The following is an 11,684-nucleotide window of genomic DNA, read 5'->3' on the forward strand; positions in this document are numbered from 1 at the left end:
GAGGAAATTCTCTCCTGTCATAACAAGAGAGTTCATCTGGGTGTGTCAAGTTCCTAGGAAAGAATCATTATAACTGATGTGTTTACAGACTGTGTTGACAGTTTTCAAATGTGTCCAAAGTTTCCAACCAGTCTGAGAGAGAGTCCTCCTGTGCTGAGTTCAGCAGAATGACCCAGCTGTGAAATGTGGTGTGGGAAAAAATGAGAGATTTTAGATGCCTTCAAAAGCAAGGCAGTGCCGGGAGAGTCAAGTACCGCATGGCCTCAGAAGGTGGCATGTGCTGTGGTCGCCACACCTCCTGCAGCCAAGCAGAAACTTAGGCCATGCATGCACCTGTGGTGCCTCTGCCCTAAAAACACAAAATCCTTTTAATCTCATTATAAAAGGAATACATTGCAGGAAATTCAGGAAAAGTATAGACATGCAGAGAAAAATTAAAATTCACACAAACACAAATCAGGGTTAGCATAAAAAAATGGAAATCAGATTATATGTATATAAATTTTATGTCTTATGTTTTCACTTTGTGTCACAAGCATTTATCTTATTTATAAAATATTCTTTGAAATATCCCTTTTAATGGCTGTAGTATTCCACCATATGAATGTGCCATAATTTATTCAACCATGTTGCTGTTAGATTGCTTCTACATTTCACTGTGGCAAGTTATACAATGGCAAAGTTTCATATAGTACATAATTCTCAGCATGATCCTCTAGTTATTTTCTAAGGTTATCTCCTTAAAGGTGGGAATTCTGGGCTAGAAGACATAAGGAAGTTTAAGGCACTTGACACATGACTTTCCAAATAGATTGTATCATTTTCAGCTGAAGGGTGCAAATTACCCTTCTCAGCAGCCCTTCACTGATTTAGAGTATTACTTTGAATTATTTTATAATTAAAACATGGATAACCTTTTGTTGCCTGGGAAATAACAACAAATGCATCTTGTTCAAACAGGAGTAATTTCTTAAAAACAATTTTTAATTTTGGAATAATTTTAAATGTAAATAATTTAATATTTAATAATAATATTTAATAATTTAAATAATTTTAAATTTATAGAAAAGTTGCAGATACTGCAAAGACAGTTCCTGCATACCCTCATGTAGCTTTTCTCTGATGTTAATGTTAACATCTTACCTCACCATGGTGCATTTGTTAAAACTATGAAATTAGCATTGGTATAATATTATTAACTGTGCTACAGATTTGATTCAGATTTCTCTAGTTTTTCCATTAATTACTCTTTTCTCTTCTAGGATCCAATCCAGAATCCCACATTGAATTTAGTGGTCATTTGGTTGTGTTGTCCACCTATCCCTCAACTCTGTGTTAACCTAGATGACCAAAGCAGGCCTGTCCTTGATGGCAGCTGTCAGAGACCTGTATCATCATCACCACCATGAGTGATACCATGCATTATACTTACTACTCACGATGCCATTACGCAGTAAATATTATGAATCCCTTTTACAGAGAAAGTTCAGAGAGGTTAAATGACTTGCCTGAGGTCACACAGTAAGTCCCAGAGCCAGTACTAGAACCCAGTTCTGTCTAATTCCAGTGTTATCTGGAACAGTCTACAATGAGACTGGTTAAAACACAAAATTTTCAAGAAATATGAGAACAAATCTTACACTGAGCATAAAGGAAATACTGGATACTGTGCCAGATACTAGGATAATCCCATTATCTCATTTAATTATCTTTATGGTCTTATGAAATGTAAGTACTGTTACCACCATTGAGAAAATAGACTTAGCAAGAAGGTTAAGTTATATTCCAAGTCATACAAAAAGTGGTAGGCCAGGATTTGAACAGAGGTCTTCTGACTCCAGATGCCCAGCTCCAAAGCTATGTGAACCTCCCTTCTTTGTAAAGAGAAGTAGAAGCTGTGGCCTTCCCAGTCACATAGTCAGTACAGGGAATTCACAGTCCCCACGTCTCTCATTCATGTGGGAACACCTAGGATACCAGTATCACCCTTGGCTAACATGGGAGACAAACTGTTAATAGGTGACAAGCACATAGATGTTTCTTTCAATGGCAAAGTTTCAACGTGAGGAACATATAGACTCCCAGTTTCTGTCATTTTAGTCTAATTATTTGGAAAAGATTATCAGTTGTTTTTATTTCTAGGAAGCCCTGAAAATGTCTGTTTTACCGTACAGTTCTTAGACCCAAGTATGTAAATGTTTGTAACCATGGAAGCTAGGCAATTTTGGCTTCAATCAAAAACTGTAGTCTTTAATATATAGAATAATAACTTACAGGAATTCTGTGAATAAGCTCACTTTGACAGCAGCATTAATATCCTTTCCTCACTGTTTAAGCTTGACTTTTCATTGTGGTAACAACCCCATGAAATTTCCATGGTCTGTAATTACAGTCATAAATCTTATGTCCTGCTGATGCTACAGGCCAACTTTAAGTAGTCTCTATTGTTTTTTAAAAAAGTATTTTTCACTTATTTGAATTATAAAATGCTCTTTTAAACATTCCAAAGAGTACAAAAGTGTTTAAAATAAAATGAACCATCTTCCTTTCCTTCCCTTCTTTAACTACTGTGATGACCATAGCTTAAATCCTTCCATACTTTTTCTGTACTTTGAGACGATGCATACACACATATTTAACAAAAGGGGATAAAAATTATGTATATTGTTCTGTAATATGCTTTTCTTGCTTAACTAGATATTCTGGTCAGCTTTCCAAATCAACACATTCAGATCTATCTTAATTGTTTTAATAGCTGCACATAAATTCATAATATGAATGTATAATTATTTACCATCTATTGATAAACATACAAGATGTTTCTATATGTTTTTTGTTATTGAAGCAATGCTACAATGCATCTATTAGTGCATATATTTTATATACTGTCAGATAAATTCCTAGAAATGAGACTTCTGGGGTTAGAACTTCTAATTTTTACCAATCTGCTGGATAAAGAATGGTATTTTGCTGTTTTCACTGCTAGGTCAGAGAGTGTGTACATTTAACATTTTCATAAATATTGCCATAATACTTTCCCAAAAAGATAGTAGTTCCAAATGACACTTTAAAAATTTAAGCGAAAAAAGAGGTTTATTAAAACATATGAGGTATCTTCCGTGGAAATGCCGCTGTTATCACACCTTACAGTTTGGTTGTCATCACACTGCGGGCGGGCTGCCAACAGGTTGGCCACAGACTTCCAGAAGAGCCATCACCTTTGCCATCAGGTCTGTCAAATGCTGAGAAAAGCGTATTAAAGTTTGCCATTGTGATTATGATTCCTATTAAGTTTTCCTTGTGTTTCAAAGAGATTTTTACCTCATATAATTTAAGCTATATTCTTTGCCACATAATGGTTTCTGATCATTATTGTATCTGTATTAAATGGTATCTGATTATTTTTCTTTGTAGCTTTTATCTTTTTTCATAATAAAAGATTCTTAAGTTTTGTATTTTTATATTAGTTTTCTTCTCTTGCTTTTTTTAGTTTACATTTGCCCGATACATAATCTGGGCCAATTTCTTCATTTCCATTTATTTCTTATCTCATTCTATCAGTCTTCCTTGATAAGAATGTTTAAGCTACTCATTTTTATTGTAATAACCTGTATTTTATCAGGCTATATTACTTTATGATTACTTTTAATTCTGCTTTTCAATTTTTTTTTTACTCTTTCATACTTGTATGCATTAATTATGGTTTTAAAATATCCCATTTCTGGCCAGGCTCAGTGGCTCACGCCTGTAATCCTAGCACTTTGTGAGGCTGAGGTGGGCAGATTACCTGAGGTCAAGAGTTCAAGACCAGACTGGCCAACATGGCAAACCCTGTCTCTACTAAAAATACAAAAAAATTAGCCAGGCATGGTGGCGCCTGCCTGTAGTCCCAGCTACTCAGGAGGCTGAGGCAGGAAAATCACTTGAACCCAGGAGGCAGAGGCTGCTGTGAGCCGAGATCATGCCATTGGCGACAAGAGCGAGACTCCATCTCAACAACAACAAAAAATCCCATTTCTAATGAATAATTTACAAGTTTTACTATTATATTCTTTTTTACTAGTGATTTCTCTTTATTTTCATAGTTACTTAAATATATATATCTTTCCATATTGGCAGAATGGAATTTCACAGATAATATGAAATTCTATCCTTCATCAAATGTCTCACTATCCTGTTCTAAACCTTTCCTTATGCTTCTTCAATTAAACAGTTTTGGCAATGTTTTTATCTTACTTACCCTTCTTTTTCACTGTGACAGTTTGATGTTAGGTTGATTCTTTTTCCTTCTCTGCATAAAAAATTATGTCACCAGAATCTTCTTTCATTACTTTGGATAGGACCTAAAGGACCCTGTCAATCTGAAAGTCTATGCCATTTGTTATCACAGAGCCGTTTTCTGCTGTCATTTCTTTGATTATTACTTTTCCATTGATTCCTTTTTCTCTTTCTAAAATGCCATTATTTGTATATTGGGGTCATAGATCTGAGATCTATGAATCTGCTCTTCATGTCTCATATCTTTTTGCAAATGGTTTCCATGTCTCCAAGTTTTTGTTCTCTATTGTAAGATATTATTTGTATTGTTTTGTCCAGAATGTTAATTTAGTTCTATTCATTGACTATTCTTTAGTTTTGCTGTTGAATTTTTAAATTCAGAAATAGTGTGTTTTTCTTTCAGATTTTTTTCTGAGACCTAATTCCATCTTCTTAAGGGGTCTTATTATATTTTGTTGTTACCGTGCTTGTCTGTCTCTTCTATTAGTTCTGCTTCAATAGGAGCCACCTATTCTTGCTTTTTCAGCTGAATCCTTTTAAATGGGTTGTAATTTTTCTTCGCCTACTCTTACCCACACAGATCAGGCTATCGTTGTCTCTTGAGAATGTTAAACTAACAGGTGGTGGAAGGTAAAGTTGGAGATTTTGGTGAAATGTCTTGGCAGCCAAATGAACTGGAAAGCAGGCATGTCTTTGCTGAGGCATGGGAGGCAGGGCTGTTTTCAGACCTCCTGAGGAGAGGAAAGGCTGTACTTTTATAAACCCTGTAGTTCACATCAAAGGCTGCCAGCATAATTTTAATGGGGACACATTTTAAGGGACAGTAAATTACAAGTGGGAAGAGAAAGTATCTCTCAGCATGCTGAGAGGAATTTATTTACTAAGCAGGTAGGGCCGCCTCAGACAGATGAGAAATCTTTGGTCTTGCAACAAACTACAAGAAATGCAAACCTTCACTTGGACCTGGATCACTTGGGCCCTATGAGATGCAAATAATGATACCAGAACATACTTTTTTAATTCTCTGAAGAACTCAGGTGTTCCTATTTACCAGTGGCGTCCTTGATTCTCCAATAGCAGGCCACTCTTTCAGCTGAGCTGCCGCAGTAAGTTACTAGAAGGAAGAAGAGCTCATGACCATGTTCCCAGGCCATCGTGAATCCCAGTTTCTGAATTTTATGCCAAAATAAGGCTGAAGAATTTTCTTTGTTATAAGTTGAGTAATTGAAGAGAAAGGATCATCAAAATGAATTGGGATATTGGTGTAAAAAAGATCATGCATATGTAAAAATGGTATTGTGAACATTTACTTACTGAGTATAACATGTTGCACTTGCCCATTACAGAAAGAATTTTTTTCCAATAGAAACGTTTTGAGAGGCATTTGGAAAGTAACTTAAAAATTATAAGCCATTGTGTTTTCATATTTCTCACTTAAAAGAAGTTTAACATGTTTAACATCTTACCTCCTGATTCTGACTCGACCTTGGCAGATATAATAGCTTGCATATAGAAGTTGTAAAGTCAATTTTCTGCCAGAAATATGAAGTCAGATCAGTCCCCTGTGTGTGTTCAGAAAGTGGGGATGCCTATGGTTGACTTGGCAACTAGGCAGGTGCAACCTTCCTGCCACAGGGCCATTCTGGGGAAACATCACTAGATAAATGGTGCTCTTTTAATCCTCAAAGACCTCCCCTTTGCATTTGATTTTATTTACAGATAGCCTTGGATACCAGTTACTGGACTTTCATTAATCATGTCTTCATCTGGGGGAGCATTGCCATTTATTTCTCCATTTTATTTACAATGCACAGTAATGGCATCTTTGGCATCTTCCCAAACCAGTTTCCATTTGTTGGTAAGTGAGTCATGTTTACTTGTCGTGCTGCTGTTTACTTGTCTTATAATTTATTTTTTGTGTTAGGTGGAGTTGGGGATGATTAGTGATCCTTTGTCCAGAAATTGATTGAGCCAGGCATCTGAAGGCTTCCAAGTTTAAAACCCTGGCTCTAAAAGCTCAGTTTCTGCTGCCTCTACTGGATGCAGAAGAATCACTCACAGTAGCTTACAGGTTCTCAACAGCTTACATGTAGTAGGCTGTCTCCTTGCCAATGAGAGGCATAGCACATACATTAGGGCTACCTGAAGACCTGTAAAATGCTCATATATGGTAGAAGAAAAAGAAATACTAGACGCTCCTTTTATGCCACGTTATCACCAACATCTGCCAGAATTCAACCATAAAGCTTATTTGCATTTAGATAAGAATGAAACAAAGTATAATTTAGAGCCTTCTAAAAATTCCTGGACATTATTCCGTAAGTGGCATGAGGAGTAGGCGTTGTAGTTAGACAGTCAGGGTTCAAGCGCCAGCTCTACCACTTAACAAGCTGTGTGACCTTGGGCAAGTTTCTTCTTTCCACATGAGAATATATAGGAATAAACAAATTCAGTTTCTCCTATACTCTCACTCAGCAAGCAACACAGAAGACTTCTGTGACCTCTGGTCACTGAGAAGTGGGGATTTCGTCCCACCAACAACCAATGAGGTGTTTCTGCAGAGAACCCCAGCTGGATGTTCTCCAATTCAATTCCAACAATATCTACTTGGAGGTAGTGTCAGATCCTACAAGTTGAGGGCTAAGTTCTGTATGAGTGCCCCCGCACTTCCAATGCTAGTAGCAAGCCACAGGATGTTTTACCTCTACTTTTGACCAGCTGGCTATAAATCGCGGTTCCCCTGAACCCCCTCCCTGAGTTTGATTAATTTCTAGAGTGGCTCAAAGAACTCAGGGAGACACTTACATTTACTGGTTTATTATAAAGGATATTACAAAGGATACAGATAAAGAGATGCATAGAGAATGTATGGGGGAAGGGGCGTGGACCTTCCCTGCCCTTTCTAGGCATGCTGCCCTTCAGGAACCTCTGCATGTTCAGCTACCTAGGAACTGTTTGAACCCTGTTCTTTAAGGCTGTAATGGAGACATTTTTTATATAGGCATGATTGACAAAGTCATTGGCCATTGGCGATCAGCTTAACCTTCAGTCCCTCTTCTCTTCCAGGAGCTTAGAGGCTGGGGCTGAAAGTCCCAACCCTCTAATCCTACCTTAGTCTTTCGATGACCAGCCCCAATCCTAAAGCTACCTAGGGACTTCCAGCCATCAGTCAACTCATTAACAAACAAAAAGACACATATCACTTTGAGGATTTCAAGGAGTTTTAAATCTATGCCAGAAAACAGAGAAAAAGACTAAACATACAGCTCACAACATTATACTATGCATTAATGTCTTCACTTATAAACTGAGGATATTAATAAGCCTATTTTCATGGAAAATGTATGAGGATTAAATGAAATAATACATGTAAAGCACTTAGCATATATCCTGGTACATAGTACTTTTTAAATAAATGTTAACTGTGATGATGGTGATTGTTATTATTCATGCAAATGTGGCTTGATTACTGGTGGGAACATTGCAGAGGAATTTGAACATCAGATGAGTAGCAAAGGACCCTCTAAAATCCCTTAAAAAATTCTATTATTCTACAAAGAGTATACCTCTAGTCTATGTATGGGGTATACTATCATTGCACTCCACATTTCAAAAGGACTCCCAGCAAAGGCCACTGAGCTTAATAAAAGAGGGATATTAATATACTTTCTCAGAGGTTTTGAAATCTCTAGTGTGTGTGAAATAAACTGCTAACCAAGTTCATCTAAACAAACTGGAAAAGAGAGATGCGCAGTGACCAACATTCTTGAACTTAATCAGGCAAGAGTGAGATTTGTATTCACTAATTGAGGAAGTAAATTCTTGGACTAATTTATGTAGAAAGCAAAATAAGACCACAAGGACTGAAATAGGATTATAAGGTTAGTAAGGTTATAAATCCACATTGATGCAAAGGCACCTGAAATTGTAATTCAATTTAAATTCATGCATACACTTAAAACTGTTCTTCACCTTTTGCCTTTTCCTACATGTAAATGGAAATCTTTAAGTTGCACCACTCTTACTTAATACGTACTGGTAATACTTTGTTTACCAAAAGATTCCAACTATGTAGAGACATGTTGGTCATGAGTAAGAATAAGCATATTGGGAAACAAGGACACTAAAACTATTTTTATTTTATTTTTTTAAGATGGTTTGCCAAATCGAAAAGTTCAGTGTATTGACTGGAAGATTTCCGTCCTAAGAGAGCACTGTGATGCATAATGAGATGAGAATGCCTCAACTGGAGAAAGTAATTTGTGCAGGGACCACTCTTTCCAGCTAAGCACATGCCATTTCAGTAATTAATTACTGAGCGCCAATGAAATTTTTTAAAAGTTAGATCAACATTGGGGTTTCAGGAAAAATTTTTTTTTCCTTAGTAGCTAGCAGCAAGCAGGAGTGTGGTTTCAAAGTGAAGCTTGTTTTCCCAGTCATGCCTGAGGGTACCAAGCTTCAAGGAGCTCAAAGAGACATTTAATTTATTGAGTCAAGTTAGTTTCTGCCCATGGCTGAAGGCAACTGGAATCAGCTGCTCTTGGGCAGGCAGATTCCTCTCTCTAAAGCCAGAAAAAGCAGACATACCATTCAGTAGCCAAGCCCTCATACCCAAAGCCCATTTGAATGGTGGTAACATTTGAATACTGGGATAGGGGACCTGGATAATTGGGGGTATGATGACAAATCTCTAGAAAATGAACAGGGACAAAAGTTTATTTTGGTGATATAAGCAGGGTTGTCATCTCCCCATGGAGCTTGTCTGCCTGCCTTACTGATCCTTATTGCCTTGTTTAAGCCACATTGGGGTATGTGAGGTGTGAGTAAAGAGTAAGGAAACTGACTTCAGGCTTGGAAATGAGTTTCACTGTCCTGTTGCTCTAGCATGTTGGATGGCTACATCAACAGTCTCCTGGTGAGGGAATGCTCTTTTCACAAACCCAGGAGCCTTCCTGATCTTGGAACTTTGAGGACCTCATAACCAAATGAACAATAAAGAAATAACAAGTCCCTCTGAGGCGAGTTTTCTCAGGCCATTGCCTGGAATTTAAAAGGTTGGTCCTGCAGTAGAAAAAGCTCCGCTTTTATGACAAGCCAATCAATGCAATCATTATTTGAGACTGTATCTGCATCTGGAAGATTTTTTGTGTAGTTTTGATATGACACTTTTAATTCAAGAGTCCACAAGGGTAAAGGGTAAATGTGCTTTTTAAAAATAATGGCTGCTTTGTAACCACAAGATCTTGATGCTGGAAGAGAGAATTGTGCTCCGTGAGTGATATTAGACTGAGCCTGGGTGAGAGAATGCTTGGTTCAGGCTGGTAATCTCTAAGTGATCAGGCCACTAAGCAATTCCTGAGGGTGATCTGAGCACTTCTGCCTTCTTATCATCATGGTGACATTAGGTGATCCAAATCCCACCATTTCAAAAAAGATCTTGGCCAGGGGCAGTGGTTCACACCTGTAGTCCTAGCACTTTGGGAGGCTGAGGCGGGCGGATCATGAGGTCAGGAGATCGAGACCATCCTGGCTAACATGGTAAAACCCTGTCTCTACTAAAAATACAAAAAAAAATTAACTGGGCCTGGTGGTGGGTGCCTGTAGTCCCAGCTACCCGGGAGGCTGAGGCAGGAGAATGGTGTGAACCCAGGAGGTGGAGCTTGCAGTGAGCCGAGATCGCGTCACTGCACTCCAGCCTGGGGAACAGAGAGAGACTCCATCTCAAAAAAAAAAAAAAAAGGAAAAGAAAAAAAAGATCTTGTAGGAACAAAGAACCTGTTAATTAATAATTCAGTCCTACTTGTAACCACAGTGCATGTTTTCTTTAATAATAGGTAATGCACGACATTCCCTGACCCAGAAGTGTATCTGGCTGGTAATTCTCTTAACAACAGTGGCTTCGGTTTTGCCAGTGGTGGTATTCAGATTTTTGAAGGTGAATTTATACCCAACCCTGAGTGATCAGGTATGTCACAGTGCTGATGAATACTTGAAGGCTGGTTTTTGGCTCTTGAAATGGTGTGCTTTTCTGTCTTATTGGAAGCTCAGAGATGGGCTAATGAAATTGTCACAAGCAAACACCTACTGGTGTATTAGATCACATCAGAATAGATGGGACTTTCCGCATCTTGAATGTACTAGTCCTTAGTGCCAATGAAGAGAGGCATCTATACTAGATGTGGATGGAGAGTCATAAATTACAAGTTAAACTGGGTATTTTAAAAAGCTGAGTTTTAAAAAGAAGCTCACAGGCCTCATTTTGGACAATTTTTCCAAGGGAAAGGCAAGCTATAGAAAAAGATACTGATTTGAGAGCAAGCACAAGCACAGTAAAAGAGACAAGCATGGTGTGAGTCAAAGGGGCTTAACATTTTTGTAGAAATCCAGTAGCAGATTCAGAAACATGGGTGAGATGTTACCTTCTGAACAGATTAAGAAGGGGAAGAGCAGCACGCTGGGTAGATTAGTAAACTTGGAAGGCAAGTAGGAAGAACAGGTTATAGAAATTCCTTAACTGGAGAATTAACAGAACATATTTCAGAATTTCACGGGAAGACAAGTAAGTAGGACAATGTCAACTTAGATCAGGACTCAGATAAAACATGAAAAGGAGAAAGAAAGGGAGATAAACATTCGTAGCCATGTCATGAGAAGGGGGAACATGCTGCTGTGGTGAGTGGGACCAGGCCAGTGATGCTGAGAGAGACCGAGGTACACAGAGATAGACATTTTTTTCATCATCATGTCTCTGACATTTTGGGACCAAAGTCTAAAAAGATTCCTTCTGGAAGAATTCAGAGTCCCTTGTCATATCTGTCCTCTCTTCAGTTCTCCAAGCTCATTCTGACATAAACCCAGAAAATGGTGAATGAGTTAAGGAAGGAAGGCTGTGCTTGTTGGTCCTATAAGTTCGGTTGTGAACTTTTGTTCTCCAAGCTCATTCTGACATAAACCCAGAAAATGGTGGATGAGTTAAGGAAGGAAGGCTGTGCTTGTTGGTCCTATAAGTTCGGTTGTGAACTTTTGTTCTCCAAGCTCATTCTGACATAAACCCAGAAAATGGTGAATGAGTTAAGGAAGGAAGGCTGTGCTTGTTGGTCCTATAAGTTCGGTTGTGAACTTTTGTTCTCCAAGCTCATTCTGACATAAACCCAGAAAATGGTGGATGAGTTAAGGAAGGAAGGTTGTGCTCGTTTGTCCTATAAGTTCGATCGTGATGTTCTGCTTGATGGCTTTCTCCTGACACAAAGTCAGAATCCAAGTGATTTGCCAAACCGGAGAACAAGGTCGCTTACAACAAACCTCAGGTCTTTTTCTCCTTAGCTTTACAGGGAAATGAAAGAGTTGTAGGAAACCTACTCAGATAATGTGTAACATTTAGGAAGGCCATGCAAACCTAAAATAAA

The 11,684-nt window shown here is 38.1% G+C and overlaps 1 protein-coding gene across 4 annotated transcripts in view; it reads left to right on the forward strand.

Annotated features, from left to right (window-relative positions):
• LOC105490532 (ATPase phospholipid transporting 8B4 (putative)) overlaps nt 1-11,684 on the forward strand; it is a 276,940-nt gene that overhangs the window by 244,663 nt on the left and 20,593 nt on the right. For 3 of the 4 annotated variants that reach the window (XM_024795544.2, XM_011756284.2, XM_011756282.2), the window contains 2 exons: nt 5,998-6,136; nt 10,113-10,243. In XM_024795544.2, coding sequence (XP_024651312.2) covers nt 5,998-6,136; nt 10,113-10,243 — 270 coding nt within the window. Of the gene's footprint in view, nt 1-5,997; nt 6,137-8,431; nt 8,534-10,112; nt 10,244-11,684 lie in introns of those variants that run through there. The other variant, XM_011756315.3, reaches the window with a different exon arrangement.

This window comes from Macaca nemestrina, chromosome 7 (genome assembly GCF_043159975.1).
Source record: "Macaca nemestrina isolate mMacNem1 chromosome 7, mMacNem.hap1, whole genome shotgun sequence".
Taxonomy (NCBI): domain Eukaryota; kingdom Metazoa; phylum Chordata; class Mammalia; order Primates; family Cercopithecidae; genus Macaca; species Macaca nemestrina.